The sequence below is a fragment of the Chaetodon auriga genome, chromosome 14 (genome assembly GCF_051107435.1).
Source record: "Chaetodon auriga isolate fChaAug3 chromosome 14, fChaAug3.hap1, whole genome shotgun sequence".
In the NCBI taxonomy this organism is placed as follows: Eukaryota; Metazoa; Chordata; class Actinopteri; order Chaetodontiformes; family Chaetodontidae; genus Chaetodon; species Chaetodon auriga.
The window spans coordinates 3,425,008-3,442,420 of record NC_135087.1 but is presented as its reverse complement, the minus strand read 5'-3'; the positions used below and the strand labels follow the sequence as shown (position 1 = coordinate 3,442,420).

The following is a 17,413-nucleotide window of genomic DNA, read 5'->3' as shown; positions in this document are numbered from 1 at the left end:
AAACAGGCAGGCAGGCTGCTCAGAGAGCACAAAGCCAGGCCCAGAGCAGCCGGCGCTCCCAAACCTGCGCCAGCCAAGCCGTGCCCCATGGACGAGGTGTGATCAAAAGTCCAAAAATTTTCAGAAAATCAGCCACTGAACGGTTTTAATGACAGCTACAGACGTGTGAGAATGTAGATAGATGAACTATATAGTGGATTTTCTATTCTAATCTACCTCTGAAGCACTGGTTAGAGTCACATTTCTTTAGTCAGACCTGCTTGAAAAGGACACTATCATCTCTTGTGGTCCTTATCCTGACACACAGGTCCTCCGCTGAGCCCGTCATTGTCTGTATCAGGGCACTACAGAGCGTATAATCATGTTTAAACCCTGGCAAGAAGAGGAACTGCATTTAAAACAGCATCAAATATTATTTTAGGATCCTCCAAAATAAGCATCCTATCAAATCAAACTGCTTTTGTTTCCAGAGCGGCAGCCATTGATTTCCTCCTGTCTGATGCTCTGTCACAGCATCCTGTCTCAAAAGAAAATACTTCATTTCATGGGATGTTTGTGGTCAATTTAAAAGCTGCATGTAAAATCTGACCCTGTGGAAGATCGCAACGCACCGACGTGCACAAAGCCGCTGGTTTATTAGGTTCACCTCAGACTAATGCAGTCTAAGACAACAGCCATGCAATAAATCCAACCCTGTACCTAATAAACTGGCAACAGGGTGAGTCCAGAGCCACATCACAGAACATTTTTACTATTTCTTCCCACAGGCATTAAACTCCGACACGCCGTTCACACAACTTCACCGCTGACGAACAACAGAGGGACAGTTCTGTGTCCACATGACGGCGGTTCACCAAGCGCAGCAGCGGCTGTAGCTCGGCGGCATAAACACACACCGACACAGAGCCCCATTCACGACGACTGCCGGGCAGCCACATCAACACTGGAGAAAAGCTCCCCTGCACCAAACGCAGGAAGCTTCCCTCCCCCCAACCGACCACGTTCAAGCGGTGACTGCCAGCGTTCACGTTTTCACCGGCCAACTTTCTGCTTTAACAGAGTAGAAAAGTGGCTTTTCATCAGACAAGCTGAGCAGTTACAGTGAAAACTGACACAGTCTTGCTGCACTTTAATCCAAAATACATAGCGTTTATTTATTTGCACACAAACACACGAGCTGAATACGGGATGACTGTGCACACGAGAGCGCATGAGGAGAGCTGACACGCGGTGTTTAGCAGATGCTTCTGTTCAAAGTGCAGGAATACGTTTTCAGCTTAAGCAGTGCTGCGACAGTCAGTGGATATTCAGCACATCTTGGCCTGTTTGAGTTTGTTCTACTCCAGTAAATCATGTCTTTATCATATTCTGTGCTCTTGTTCAGCTGAGATGTTCATGAAAAAGCAACATGGCTGCACCGGGTCAGCAGCAGCCTCTTATGGTGCGACACACGTCTGTTCGAGTGCAACACGGACGATAATTTATCTCAAATTTCTCCCTTTTTGTTCCAGAAACGGTCATTTCAACCAGCAGGCATCATCATCATTTCTGCTCCCCTGTGCTGTCTCTCATTTATGGATTTCTAGCTTCGTATCGAACCGGTCAGCTTTCTTTCCTCTGGTCAGCTCCTCAGCCGGCGGATGCTGATCCTCAGACCAGCGCGTCGTTCTCAGAACTGAATTTGGCCAGAGACCGAGAGTGAGCCGCTCAGGGAGAACGTGATTTCATTTTAAAATAAACACATTTCCCACAGCGCAGCTTAAGGTGCTAACTGAAATGTTCGACTGTTAATTATGAAAATGAGATGATAACGATCCTCGTTTCAGCAGGATGAGGTCTGAAAGCTTTGCAGCGGTCTGCAGTGTGTGTGCGCTCTCAGCCGTCCTTTACCTCAACACGTTAAGTGTGCGTACACGCCAGTGAAGCGTGCAATCATTGATTAAAGTGCAGCAATATGTGCCACTCACACCGAGCGCAGCTTGACTAAACGTCAAACTGTTCCGCAGCACAAACGACGTCTTACTTCATGTATTTGTGCTGAAATGGACTGAAGCTTACCTGAATCTTAATGGGCCACGTGAAGTTGCTGACATAGACGAAGAACGTGATGTTTGGGCTGTTCCGGAAGTCGAAGTTCTCGTTGGAGAAGCTGTCCTTGAACTCCTTGATGTTGCTCCGGGAGACGATTGGGATCTCCTCCCCAGTCTGGGTGCCTGCTGAACGACAGGAAGGACGGCAGGGACGAGGGACAGAGACGGAGAAGAGAGACGGAGGAAGGAGGACATGTAGTGTGGCAACAATGCAAAGACAAAACAAGAAAGTCAGACTAATTCTGTACTTGTTTATACACTTAAACATTAACAGCATGATTTATCTTTTTACCACACAAACTCAGAGAAGACAAACTTAAAACAGGAACCATCAGCTTCTGTTTCAAACACGGCAGCTTAAGGCAGAGACATTCGCAGGCTGTTACCTGTTGCATCCCTCCTACATTTGACATAACACAGGATCTGCTCTAACAAAGGCCTGTGAAGACACCCGGGTGTCCGAGGACAGACGACAGGTGAGAGCTGCCACCTGCTGCCACCTTCTGTTTCACTGAACTACGCTTGAAGCTGCAACTACTGCTTATTTTCATTATCAATAACGTCGATAGAAATCAAAAAAGAGTCTCTTCAGACTGCTTTTTTTTTTTGTCTGAGTAACGATGAAAATTTAAAAGATGCTCAAATCAAAGTGACACAACACAAAGAAAAGGCATCCAAGAGGCCGAGCCGGGGCGTCTTTGAAGTCCTGCTGAATGAATCATCTCCGATGATCAGAACTATCTGTTATCGTCTGACTGCTTCAGCAGCAGCGGGTGTTTGTGAGACGTACCGGTGAAGCTCGTGGCCCAGGTTATGTTCAGGTTGAAGTTCTTTGAGGCGTTTATGAACATGTCTAGATCCCGGTTTGGCTGAGGAGGGAGAGAAAACACGCAGTCACCATCACCATCATCATCATCATCATCATCACCTTTCTAAGCCCACTCATCACAGACACATGAACCGGAGCTGCTTTACTGTAAACGCAGAGCACAGATTTGTTTCTTTCACCGCCTCAAACCAGTTTGCAGCTGTACAAACAGTCGCTGCGCTGCAGACTACAGCAAATTTGCACAACTAATGGAAGCTGAACGAGCTAAATAAATGTTTGAGGAGTCAATGGTGACGGTGAGATGTATGAAAATAGTGAAAGTGCGGCTGTGAAGTGGCGTCAGCCCTGATAGCATCACGTAGATGGAAATGAAGCCTAATTAATCTTTACTCACCGTGTTTGCTAATAATCGTTTAAACAGCTTTAATGGAGATGAATAGTTTAAAGAGGCTCAATTAGAAACATTTGAAATATTTTCTTAATTAATTATCAAAGTTTTGTTTTCGTGCACCTTCGGCTGACAAACAGATCGTAGTTCTGCATTTGTTCCCGATTGGTGTAAGCTTTGTCGGGGGGGCGGCCATCTTTTTTCATCTATTTTGCAGTATATAATGTAAATGAGGCGCGTTTCCATAAACTGGTTCAGAGTGAATAAACTGGGCTGCACAAAGCGTGGTTTCACCACAAGTTGGCGGTATAAGCTACGTTATACTGGGCTGGAATAAACAGAGTAGAAGAAGAAAAATGTTGAAAATCAACGCGAGTGGCCTTTGACCCCTGAGAGAAGATGGAGAGAGGTTTCTGTGTTTGCCTGTGCTCGTGTCCGTCCTATGAAAAGCACTTATCTCCAAAGTTGGTGAATTTTCCAGATAAACTGAAGGATGAAATGCTCCTTCGCATGTTTGGAAAATTCATTTTAAGCTAAACAACCATTAAAAAGCCCTGTGTGTTAGCTGTAAACGCGTCGTCACCATGCTGAAAACAGGCTGTTTCTGGAGAAGCTGCCATTTTGGAGATCCATGATTTTCATAGCACAGCGACACATTTGTTCTCATTGACGAACTTTCTTATAAATCACTGTTATTAGCAAAACGGGAAACACACAATTGTGTCTTTGGAAGCAACTTTGACAATAACAGAGGAGGGGGGTGGGAAACAATCATCATCATCATCGTCATCGTCTGCTGCAGACCAGACAGCCTTCATCCTAATAAAAGTGACAGCTGCTGTGGCAGCGGGGTGTTCGCAGTCAGAGGCATACCTCCTCAGGTGTGGCCACGAAGTTGATGGCGGTGTAGTAGCGGTCGTCCTCCTGCGACAGGCTGAAGGTGAACTGGTAGTCGATGAGGAGCGTGTCTGTTGGAAGCGATCGAGCCGGCGGGGTGGGTGTGGAGGAGCGTGGTGGGGATTACAAAAGAAGAAGACGAAGAAGAGGAACAGCTCGATCAGTCTGGTTTGAAAGTCACACAAGAGCCTGTTTGCACACAGCGCTCGGGGCGGGATATTACCCAGATCCCCTTTCTTTCTCGCTTTCAAAACTCCAGTGGCTTTCTCGGATGGGCCTGAAGATTTCAGCTGTCTGAGTCTGTGATGAAGGTCATGATAGAGGCTGAGTTATATGGCCTTGTGCAAGCTCGCCTTAGACTACAGCTGGAGATTAAGGTCGCTGGGCCATGATAACACAGGATAGAAAGTCACTGGGTTTACAATCAGAGTCATACATGAACCAGCATGAAGCTTCTTTTCTGTCCACTTTCCTTTCTCTTAAAATCCATTTTCCTTTCCCTCCTCCTGCAGACTTTATCGACCTGAACAGAAAAATGAATTTTCTGGCTACTAAAGTCCAACATTTTGTGATCCCTTCTCACGCTGATTCAAGTCATTGTGGGACAATAACACGTGCAAAGAAAACCCCATTTACACCAGGTCTTAAAACGTGATCCGGACACGTCATCCAGGTAAGGAGAAACGTTTCTGAAAGATGTAAATGCATCACGATCTAATGTGATCATCTGCTGGAAGCCTGGCTCGCATCGTGTTCAGACCGCCGGTGTAAACGCTGCCTAATACGCTGGCATCCACACAAACATAACAGTGATGCAGATATTTGTTTTTAGCAAACAAAGTTTTTAGAGAGCGAGCGAGCTGAGAGAGACAGGCCTCTAATTACTGATTATACTTCTATTCAGCGTCTATTCTGTGCATTGAAAGCGCCAAAAGAGACCCTGTGTGAAAAATGAAAGCAACGCGGGCGGAAAATGAATAACATGCAGTGGGAAATCACTGCGTTTACAACAGTGTGCACTCATCTGTGCAGCTGATCTGCTGTTAACAAGACAGGGAGTAGCCTACACGCCGGTGCTGCAACACACCGGGAAACCGACATCATATTTTTTAGACAAAGAAAGGAACATTTGCCAAATTTACAAGCGAGAGCAGATAATGAATTTGCCGTAGACGGCGTTTCACTGAGTTTCCCCTAACTCGAAGACTCACACAACAAAACTTTTTCAGGCGGTTTGCAGCCAATCCGCAGCCGCCTCGAATGACTCACTCGCAGGTTTGGCTCTGGAGAGCAGAGATCTGATGTCAGCGAGGATAATGAGAGCGCGTTAAACACACCGGGTCTAAAAACAAAGCACGGAGCGGGGCGCTCGTCATCCGGATAACTTATCCAGATCCCATTTTAACAGCAGGCGTAAACGGGGTGCAGGAAACATTTAATCCTTTGGGTTGATAATACTCGTTTCACACATATAATGCAGGTCTACCTCTAATGAGCATGCAGTTGAACCACTGTCACAGCTTAAAATCCAACTGTGGATCAGTTCGACCCGCTCATGCACGTTGAAGGCTATCTGTCTGTTTTTAGACTGTTCTGGGAGCCTGTCAAACACCATTAAATCAGTCACTTGCAAATGACGACTGCTTTCATTATTGGTTAGTTTGTAAATGATCAGATCCAAAGGCGACGTCACCAAAAGGCTCAATTTCCAATAATATTAAACAGAAGAACGCAGCAAATCTTCACACCTGCTGGAACAATCCAGGACTTGTTGACCCTTGACTGAGCAGTTCACAAAGCGTTTCAGCACTGACAACGTTTAATTAACACCGTTAGAAGAAAGACCTGCTCAGCAAGGCTACGAAAGCACGCTGGACGGCAGGAGTGGACTCGTGTGGTTCCACGCTGACGGGAGCTGCGTTAAGCTTAAAGATGGAGCCAGTCTGTCGACTCCACCATCGTTTACAGCTCTTTCTGTGCTTCTTCTTATCGGATCAGAAAATAATGAGGAAGGAGTGCTCGGGGACAAGGTCGGCTAAACTCTGACAGATGTACAAATTTCATATCCACACGGTTATAGTCTAAGTTATCACAGCTGGCAAGAATAATAATGACAAGAGGCGAATGTGCAGTGTGGTCCAGTGTGTGAGAGGACGACGGCCTTCGAGAGGCTCCAACACATTCTTCTGACATTCACTTTCATCTGCCTTCCATTCTTCCACCTGCGGCTTGTATTTTTAAAAAAGCTGTTTCTCCTCTGGCTGTTATTTCTTTAAACATCGAACTACTCGAGATCCACTTTGATTTAAGAGCAGTGTAACTGTCTCGGCATTGACCTGGACAGGTGAGAAGGCCTCGCTGGTTCCTTAATGTGAACGCCCCCGCCCCCACACCCCCCCACCCACACGCCTCCATTGAAGCTGCTAATTGGATTTCCACTTACAGTAGCATGTTCCTTTGAGGGGGTTGCCTTGGTAGCGGTTCTCGACTTCACACCTGAGGGAGACGAGTGGAAATGAGGCATCGGGAAAAGACAGCGAGAGGGGGAGACATGAAGACAGAGAGGGAAGAGGGTGAGTTAGGACGAGTTAAATGCTGGTAAAAAACAAAGCGGAGGGAAATAATCAGCTGATTTGAGCTAACAGACAGACGGACGGACGGACAGACAGCAGAGGAGGGAAAAACTCACCAACAGACACCTTCAGACTACAAAAACTTCCTATTTCATAAGACAAAAAAAAGCCTAATTTTCATACTGATGACCACTCACTTCTGAAACTGTATCTCCAGTTTTTAATGGGTTTCGGGAGCTCTATGGTAATGAAGGCCAGGGTTAAGATTATTGCTGCTAGCGCTAATGAACAGCTGCAGCTACAGCGTGCCAATAAAAAAAGAAAGAAACGCAGGGTATTAAGTCTTCTCTTACAATCTCAACATATTAGCATGCGGCCTTGCAGGTCTTTTGTGAATTATGTTTCTTAAAAAAATATGTGTGTATATATATATATGTGTGTGTGTGTGTGTGTGTGTGTGTGTGTATATATATATAGAGAGAGAATTTCAAGTGATTTTCGCACATTAAAAAAGTTCTTTTGAAAACATGCAAATACAGATTCACATCAAGTTTTACGTGTCTATGATGAACAGGGGCTAACAGCTACTTTCTCCACAGCAGCGATGATCTGCTGCTTACTAATACTGCTACTACTACTAATGAAACAAATAAATAAATTTGCACATTATCTTGTGTTTTAATATGTAAGATGATCATATTTTACTCCTAATACTGATACTACTGGAGACCCGTGATTGACATCCACACATCTCAGCTGATATGTTCTTGGGCCATCAGATAGTCCGACCCCCAGATTCCCAGAAGTCAGATGTAGAATTAAGGTTTCAGAGTTCATAAAAAACGTTCCTGGAAAAAGTCCAGCAGTGGAGAAGGATGGCCCTCTGTAGGCCGAGCATGCGGTGTCACAGACGCTGCATTTGATGGGCACGTGGACAAAAATAAAGGCTAAACCACATCCTCCCACCCAGAATTTAACGCTCAGATATGACAGTTTAAAGGGTTTCCTACAATTGCAGACCAAGTGGAGGAGAGAGGAAAGGTGAGACTCACAGGTGGCAGCGATCTCCTTTGATGCCTTTAGTGGTGCAGAAGCACTTGCCGTTGTTGGGGTTGCACATGCTGGCGTGGCCGTTACACTTACAGGCTGAACAAAAGACAAGAAGCATGAGAAACGGTTAAAAATCAAAACGCCGAAGCAGGTTCACATCACATTTAATGGCTGCCGCAGAGCGCTGAATGTGTGGTTTTATGTCGAGCCTGACAGGTTATGTAACGCGAATGTGAGCTCTAGAATATCGTCGACTACAAACTGCTAATGTGCTGTTTTCAGTGAAGTTCAGTGAGCATAAAACATAAATAATAAACCAAATATTTTACTACGCTGTAAACCGAGTAAATCTGGTTCAACATTCACCCCAAGGACGACAACAGTCGAGAAGTTTTAACTAAATAAACTAAATGAATGCACTTTGACACAGTTGCGGCGGGTTTGATGGCAGCTCTGCTTCCCTGAATGTTCCCTGTGTGCCAGGATGCAGTCAGATGTTCCCAGTTCATCCTCACTAAACATCTGGTTTTACTGGTTTTTTCTACACCGCCGGATCACACTCCTTTCTTCAGCGAGGTCGGGACACACAGCCAAAGTCCGATGACAAAGCGTGCTCAGGTTCCCTCAGGAGTCCCCCGGAGCCATCTTTTTCAGAGCGGCACCCAGAGACTCTGAAACGCTGTCGGCCACACGGGCACAAACAGCAGTGAAGCCTGTGTGGAGCTGCACAGAGGGAGCTGTCTCAGTCTCCAGGGGAAGGACAAGAAGGGAAAAAAAAGCATCCCCAGAAGTTTAGTTCAGAGCCGATTCTGTGCAGAGAGGTGAAAGAAGAGCTCCAGCTCCTTCCACGCCAGAGGTGACTCCACATCCCAGCGGTCAGCGCTGTGGCCCTGAGCAGAGGCTGAATGTCCATTAGGTTTGGTGATTCTGAGGACGGCTGTTTGGACAACAGGCCATTCCATGATTTCATCAGTACCTACACGTGATTTACCTTAATTATTTGTTCTTTTTGCCTCCGCCGGCAGCTCCTCCAGAGTCAAACTGATCTAAGGAATGTCATGATTAGCTGTGAAGTCAAACGAGCCTCTTGAGGAGACTTTGCTTTAAGAGAAAAATAAACAACGAATGCATAACGCTGGCAGGGTGAAGATATGCAGAGAGGCTGCTTTATTGATCAGCTGTCACTGATGCAGAACCAAGTAAACATATATTGTGGAGGATACCAGGAATTAGAGCTCAAAAAAAAGAAAAAGGAATCACGAAGCATACACCGTGGCTGTAAGATATCTGCTAGATTAAGCTGTCGAAGGAATGGACGCCTGATTTCTTGCCCGATTGACTGACTGTGGAGCAGAGTAAATCTTCAATATCCCACGGGACCGCTTTACTGTGCACCCAGGAATCGGGAAAATGGCCGACATAAAACTGAATTGTAAAACACTGACAAGTTAAATGAAGCCGTGTATGGAGAGGCTGACTGGCTGATTTAGCGGCGGGTACTCACGCTGGCAGCTGCCCCCGTTGGTCGGATCGCCGTAGAAGCCGGAGATGCAGCTCTCGCAGTGCCGGCCGGTCGTCAGGTCCTCGCACTTCTCGCACACGCTCTCGTTGACGCACTGGCTGTGACCGTTACACTGACAAGCTGCCAAAGAACAAAGAGAAAAAAGGCTTGGATAAACAGCCTCAGGCCCAAACGTTAATGAATCTGTTTGTTAATTTTCAAGCACGGGCAGTGACGAGCAGTCTGGGATCTGGATGAGGTCTGGACCGTCCGCTGGAGCGGCATGTGAGGTCCTCGTGACAAACGGCGTTACTCTGATACGGTCTACGCCTGTCGGGGTTATCTGTCGAGATTTACTACACAGATCTATTAAACCGAGAGAGGTAAGAGGAACCACAGCGGCTCGCTGGAAACTGTTCCTGTTTAATCTGTGAGTGGGAAAACTTTTCAGACTGTTAGACAATGAAGCAGGACCGTGAAGAAGAGAGAACCTGTGCTGACGGCGTCTCCTCAACATGTTCTCCTTTACTCTTCTGCCTGTTTACTCTCCCTGCAAAGCTTCACTACAGCAAGCTGTTGCACCACCGTCTCCATTTTGCCTACATCTGCGTCTCCATGAGGTCACGTGGGAAAGATCAGCTGACACGGCGCACTGCTCCCCGCGGCTTGATAATCTTAACATCCTGTCGAGTGCGATGCGCCGTTATTCAAATCTTGTGTGTGTGCATGTTTGAGATTTGAGGGAAGAACATCGGTGACGTTTCTCCTCATGCAACCCCACTTCAGAATTGGTGAGGATTTTAAAACTCCTGCAGTCTGAGCCCGGCTTTACGGGGGCACTTCAACGATTTCACACGAGGATCTGTTCGCGCGTCATGAGGAGAGCCGTTGAGCCTGAGAAAACAGCTGTACGGTGCTTTCTTTGGCTCTGACAGGAGGCTTTCAAAATTAAAAAAAACAACGCTGATGGGTTAACTCAGCCTGGGCTTTGGATTTGTTTTTTTAAACCTACATGAGAAACTGGACATCGGGGCGCGTCACAGGAAGTGTAGGATTCGGTGTATCTGGAGTTTGAACCATGATATCCCACCATCTGCTGCTTCGATTCTGACCTTTTTCCAGTGTCTCTTGTGAGTTTCTGATCTTTCTGAAAGTGAAATACTTAACTGCTCTTTGAAAATGACATTTATTTTGGAAGCGAAGCCCCTTCAGAGCTATTAAAAAAATCACCTCTGTTCTTCTCATGGCACGTACACGGACCTCCATGTGGAAAACTGGTGAAAGTCTTTGAGTTTAAATACATTTACAGACATATTAAAAGAAACCATTATTTTCAAATTAGCACCATCTCAGATGAATTCTTCCCTACCTGGGCAGTGGATGAAGGACCAGTTGTATTTGGCCTCGCCGGGGCACATGCTGGCGTTGAGGGCAGGCTGGGGGTTGGCGGGCAGGCCGGGGAGGGTAGATGGGGCCGGCACGGAGGTCTGGAAGGGCCCGCGATACGAGCCCTCGATGCACTGACCTTTGCCCGTGTTGCTGGGGTCGGTGCACCAACCGCAGCCCGGCTGGTCCAGACACTGGCCACATGTTCTGTACCCGGAGCAGTTCTCCGCTGCAGCAAAAAACACGCAGGGTATTAATTACTGTCAAGTCTGATATCATTATTGCTGTTGAAAGCCAATACTTTGTCTTTTTAAAACCCACCTGGCTCATAAAAACAGAGCCGTCAGTGCTTCCAGAGTCAGGCTGTTCGGCTAACTTGTGCTTCCCAGTCCCTGTTTTCAACATGTTGGGCTCTATAATACAGCTAAACCATGTTGCGCTTGCTCAGGTAACTACTAATCAATCAATTAGAGTCCTTTGAAACTAAGGTGGCAGCGGCAGCACAGCCCCATCAATAAAGGGATAAGAGTAGGTTTGTTATTGGGTGTTAAGGGTCCAGCCTTTTGAAAAGTTTTAATTAGCGACACAACTGCTGCTGCACAAGGCTCAACAGCTAATTCAGCTCAGCCACTGCTTCTCTCCACCTGCTCTCCATAGATATTTGCCTACATTTGAATTCCTAGCTCTCAGCCCCCCCGGGGGTTTCTCTGCCTATGGCTGTAAGCAACAGTTGGTACTTAATTGCCCTGCCAGGTTAAATAAATGAAACTGTTTTCTGCTGCGCCGCACAAAAACAAAGCACCAGCCGGAGACCAAGTTATCAAACTACTAAAGCAGATTATTAATCCCCAGCTCATCTGCAGGAGAGGCCACAGTGTAATGTGCTGGGCTAAACGAAGGTCAAAAACACAAACGTCTAAAGATGCTCTGCTCCAGAGAGCCACACGTATTGAACACGTCGCCTTTTAGGGACTTTTGATGAGGTCTGATGAAGATCGCTACACATGCTCAAGTGGTTAAGAACATTAGCTTCAACTGGAGCTTTACGTGAGCAGACTTCAGATTTACGCCTTTACTTTTATTTTTTTTTTCCTTTCGTAGATTGTAGCTCGTGAATCCTGTCTGGGGGGGTGGAGGTTACGCGTGCAGGCGCTGCAACTTAATCGGAGGTTTAAATAGCGCGCTGCAGTGTACTAGCGTTTCTTTCATGCTAGCGATGGCGATTTGTTGGAAATGCATGGAGAGATCTGTGCATGTTTAAAAGTAAACAGTTTCTATCATCGATGGGGTTCGACTCGGTTAATGCCAAGGCTGCGAAAGCAAACACCGCAGAGAGGTCTGTGCACTGAGGTACGATGAAATCAATCCTCCATTTCCAGAGAAGGCTCCTGAAAACCAGTGAGCGATTTGGTTCTAATCAAGGAAAACAGGAACATCCTTAAAAGAAAAGCTTCCATTCAACAAGTAAATATTCAGATATTACTGGAAACTCAATCCACCGTACATGAAGACGTGCCTGCATGTAGACACTTTTTTAGTTCAGCTGCACTGATTAAGACTGCGTTCACGCGTAGCTTGTTTGGACCAGTTCTTTGAAACCTGGAGCGTTTCACCTGCAGGTTCCTCAGCGCTTCTGCATGTGGGCCACCTGAAGAACTATTCTCATGCAACTCTACCATGAGTAATTAGCAATGCACGCTGCTGGTGTTCCATAAGGAAGAAGAGAAGACGCCGGAGGAGGAAACTCCTCTGTAATAAACAATAAGTAATTTGTGCTTGGAGTGCCTCAATAAACTCTGAACTCCTCATGTCATTTATAAAGGAACACCCCACACCTCTACTGCTAACACGGATGCACTCAATGCCCGAAATAGCAACGGCAGAAGGACAATGTCTCGCCACAGGGTTTTTAAATAACTTCTTCTGAGATCACTTCTGCATTCTAATAAATGTCTCGGAGGTTTTTACTCTGTTATGAAAGAGACTGAACGGAATAAATTACATTTTTCTGTATTACATGTCATGATGTAATCACGGGAAATGATTTTCAGACTTCTGGTGTGGTTTGACAAAATAAAAGAATCACAAAGATCGTCGAATTTAAGCATGTGAGTTGATATGAAAGATGCCTTACGTGGACAGCTGTTCATGGTGTACCACTCCATGCACTGTCCGAAGGGGAAGGAGGCCACGTAGGCGTTGGAGTCCACGCACTGCTTCATGTTGCTGCACCACATGCACTCGGAGCTGCTGCTGGTGCACTCGCTGCAGGTGGTCCTCATGGCGCACGGCGTCCGACACTGCTTGGCGCTGTGGTTGGCTGAGGAACGTTTTTCAACAAGTTTTAGTTTAGTTTCAAAGCTCCTCTGGTAATGTCCTCCTGCTGAACTCTACTGGACATAACTGAGGCAAAAAAAAATACAAGGTTGTGAAGCCGATCTTCAAATACTTCCTGGTGGCTCAAACGTTCAGAATCTGGATCTGTTAGCTGCAGCTAACGTAGAATGCTAACGCTGTGATCAGAGCACACAGTCTCAGCCTGATGCTGTGACACAGACAGACATGATGATCCGTCCCTGCTGAAATCAGTCAGTTCTGGGTCTACGCTGTCTCACAAGGCCGGGACAGAAAAACAAGCGCGTCAGAACTTTTGGCTTCAAGATGTTGACATTTTACCATTTTCAGTCCTTCATGTCTTTGTCCCCATCTGCCATGTTAGCTTAGCATGTCATGAAAGGCCGCGAGCTACGATTGGTCAGTGTTCAAAGCGTAGTCTGACATTTGTCTCAACCAACTCACGGCAGGAACTTAAGTTTACCTCATTTGACAGTGAACGTCTCAAAATCCAGCATTAGATGTTTATATAATATGAATGTATGTTGATGTTTGAGCTCACCTGGCCGCTCACACAGGCTGCCGTTCACCGGGTTGATGCAGGTTTGCGCCTTCAGTCCGCTGGACGCCGGCTCGGCCAGGTAGCCACAGAAGCCGGCGTCGCTCGGCTCGCCGGGCAGCCACTGCAGGGTGGTGTTGGTGAAGGGCGACATGTCCTCCCAGCACCAGTACGACACGTTGATCTTCCTGAGGCCCACCCAGGGCGTCACTGTGGCTTTGTACTGCAAACACACAACAGCGTGCTGAGGTCGGGGGGAGGCTTTCACACAGTCCTCTTTAAAAATTCATCGCTCCTCAAAGCTGTGACCTATCAACCATCCCTGATCATAACAAAGAAAACCTTTCTAATCGAGTGTTTGTTCGCTCATCTTTTCACTTTAAAGCTTTATAAAAAAGGTTGAGAGCTACAAATTAAGTGCTGATTACTCACTAATGGGACATCTGATGAAAATCCAAAACAGATTTAGAAGTTTTTCTTTTAGTCAGAAATCAAAACTTTGGCCTGATCACGAGCAACAAAAAGGAGCAATATTTCAGAGTGCTGACATAAATCCCCCGGCCTGACTGAGCTGCAATAAAAGCTGCTTTACTTCACTTGACTTGGGAGGCTCTGTTATCCATCCCATCTCTAATCAATGGCCGCGCTGTTGCAGTCGTAGTAAACAAAGAGAGCTCGATCTCTCTCAGACGTGGGTCGAATTACTGTTCCATCGGGATTTAATTGCTTTTCTTGGATTGATGGATCCTGTCTGGAAATAGTAGGAACTGCTAAAGAGCACAAACAGTGTCGATATAAGGCCAGCGAAGCGTGTTTCAGAGTCTACTCTTACTGTCGGACTGGACAGCTTGAACACCAGCGCTAATCCAGAGAAGTTCGGTTTAATTCTCCATCTTTACACACACACTGACCAACACGTGAATTTAGACCAGCATGGGAAATCTAAATGATTTCATCAGCATGGATGGACGAATTCAGCTGTGATCAGGCCAATAATGAGCCCCTCACCATAAAAAAAGTGCCTATTAATTCAGAAGATGTGATAGTTTGAGCTCCATTTTAGCAGAGGCCTTTCTGTCGAGGCCTTTCTGGACATTTCAGGGCTGCAATTAGCAATTATTTTTATTCTAGTTTACTCTGCACCTTTTTTTGTGAGTAATCAACTGATTGATTAATCATCTAGGGTGAAAAAAGCCGAGGCCAGAGTGAGGTGTGGTCTGAAACCTGAACAATACAAATATTCATTTTACGATGATTTAGAAAGAAAAGCAGATAATCCTCCCGTCAAAGAAGCGGTTGGTTTGTCGTCATCGTGAATTAACATTTGGAAATCGAATCAAGTTTAATCAGGCTGCTCGACTCAGTGCAGCTGAGAGTTTTCACTTAAACCTCGAACCAACACTCTCACTCAATCCAGCGTACAGTGAATATATTGCATGTAGAAGCTTATGCTGGATTTCTTGATTGTCAACATCACAAGCCGCCAGGAAAAAAAAGGGAGCGGGATCAAAGCTACAAGGCTAAACACACATCTTCAAAGACAAGCACGCTCAGGATTTCTTCAGTCAAGCATGTGCACTGCTTCTCTCACAACCAGTCGACTTGTGCAAAGCTGCTCTCTCTGTGTGTTATGCATGTGTACAGACTTGATGCAGACATTAAGGCTAGCACCGCACGCCCCCATCGCACACATGTAAGCGCGGCCGTGGGAGCAGCGTGCGGCGACATACGCAGCGACCTGCGATGGTCAGTCGATTGCTGGGATAGATTTCTGCACGTTTGCTCTAACGGAGCGACTAAGAGACGTCTGAGCTCCGAGGAAATAACCTGTTAATGGAAGATTTGTTTCATGGTCACTGATGCAAAAATTACAGACAAAAGAGTCGAAGCGGAGCTCACCTGCGGATGAAAAGAGCTTTCAAAGGAGGGAAACTACCACAAAGACATCAGAGCGCAACAATGAAAGCGGTGCACAGTCAAGGTTTGGTCATTAATCAGAGATAATGCCTTAAATGAAGATGCTTTCTTTGTGCACGTGTGCAGTTTGTCTCAGCTCTTCGTCTCTTTGCTCTGTACTCATGAACCTCTGCTTCAACACGATCGTAAATGTGTCGGAGAGGAGCCTCTATGAGCAGCACAGCGTCACTCATTTAGCTGCGGTGATGCTGATGTGATCTTCTTGCAGGAATGATCCAGTTCAGCTCCACCACTCTTTGTGCAGCTCAGCTGTTATCGACATCTCATTCGCCGCCGGTGTGACGACCCAATTTCCCCACAGAGAACGTTCAACTTTCTCTCATCTGATAATTAACACCCCCCCCCCCTTCTTACCACCACGCTCATGATCTGCAGCTCCTTCAGGACAAAGTCCACCTTCTTCTGCGTGGTCAGCGAGGCCAGGACGGCGTTGTGGCTCCGGCAGGCCAGCTTGGCGTTGTCGTACGAGTCCTTCGCCGTGATGAACTTCAGACACGAGTTTCCCACCAGATGCCAGCTCTCGCCGCAGACGTTTTCTGGAAGGGAGGGAAGAGACGAGGAGCTGGTTGGTGCTGCAGACGCTGCAGGTCGTAAACTGGCAGCAGGTCAATGAGCCGAACTCAGATCTGTCTTTTTTGGTTATCCTCCGTCATTATCTGCACATCTGTCAATACTTTTTCATCACCACGAGCGCTTTAAACTCACAGCCCTTAAAACAAGCAGTGCCTACTTCCATTGTCTCACAGGAGTTGTGATGAGTGAGCAGCTCAGGCCTCGACCCTGAATTTCATAGATTTCAAACGTCTGAAGGGGAAAAACAATCCAGTATTTCACAAGAAATTTGAGACAATTCTGAAATGTTTTCTCTTCTCTATCACCACTTTAATCTTCCAGCCTCTTGTTATATGAGACCCAGAGGCTCAGAGTCACTGCCCAGAAGGCTCAGTGTGACTGTAAAATATAAGAGGGTTAACTATATCAATGTCACCCTACAGCCTAACCGGCAACACGGTGCTGTTCTGTGAGGTCTGGAATAAAAACGAGCATCTGTGTCTCTGCAAACTGATTTTTAGGATAATCAGGAGGGGTTTTTTTGTACGTTTGGCCATTCTTTTAGTACTGAGCAAGAGCAAGCAACACGCTCGGCCACATATCTGATCTTATCATCAGATCACCCCGAGATCGCAGACGTGAGGCTGGTGCGGGAGCTGTCTGATATATGGACAAATCTACGGAAATAACAGCCAGGTTCGAGCAGGTGATGTGATGCAGCTCGTTTTCCAAATAAACGCATGCACAGGTGACACGTACCTGGCAGCGAGATGCACTCCTGGTTCCGAAGTTCCCACTGGCAGTTCTGGTCCACGGCGCAGCTCTTGCAGCTGGTTTTCTTGTTGCACACGTATGAGGGGTTGTCCTTGGGGCAAACTTCGTACTCCCCGATGGCCCCCTGGGGGGAGGAAGCGGGAAATAACAGGCGTCAACTCTCAGGAGTCAGAGCAGCTCTTTACACTTCACGCTGCATAAATGACACCGTTCATATGAAGAAAAAATGAAGCATTATTTCATCCTGAACAGAATTTCATGAGGAGGACGCAGCTCTTTCCAGATTCATGAGACTTTCATTGAAAAAGATGGAAGTCTTTGAGGACATAATGAGAAAGAATCTTATTATGTCCAAAATGAAAAGAGTTTTTTTTTTTTTGTCTTACAATGCAGCTGTTTGAGGAGAAAGCCGGATTATCACATGAATTAGATTTCCAAATAGCTGCAGTCAGACAGACTGACCCTTATTAATCAAATACTTTAGAAACAAGCACAGATAAGAC

At 46.3% G+C, this 17,413-nt stretch overlaps 1 protein-coding gene across 1 annotated transcript in view; it reads right to left on the bottom strand.

Annotated features, from left to right (window-relative positions):
• Nucleotides 1-17,413, bottom strand: part of atrn (attractin) — a 114,625-nt gene that overhangs the window by 62,156 nt on the left and 35,056 nt on the right. Inside the window, exons 14-24 of the mRNA XM_076748178.1 lie at nt 16,896-17,034; nt 15,939-16,120; nt 13,611-13,830; nt 12,849-13,034; nt 10,698-10,943; nt 9,332-9,469; nt 7,830-7,923; nt 6,648-6,700; nt 4,181-4,275; nt 2,881-2,959; nt 2,059-2,216 (exon numbers count right to left, since the gene is read on the bottom strand). Of these exons, the coding sequence (XP_076604293.1) occupies nt 2,059-2,216; nt 2,881-2,959; nt 4,181-4,275; nt 6,648-6,700; nt 7,830-7,923; nt 9,332-9,469; nt 10,698-10,943; nt 12,849-13,034; nt 13,611-13,830; nt 15,939-16,120; nt 16,896-17,034 (1,590 nt within the window). The remainder of the gene's footprint in view (nt 1-2,058; nt 2,217-2,880; nt 2,960-4,180; nt 4,276-6,647; nt 6,701-7,829; nt 7,924-9,331; nt 9,470-10,697; nt 10,944-12,848; nt 13,035-13,610; nt 13,831-15,938; nt 16,121-16,895; nt 17,035-17,413) is intronic.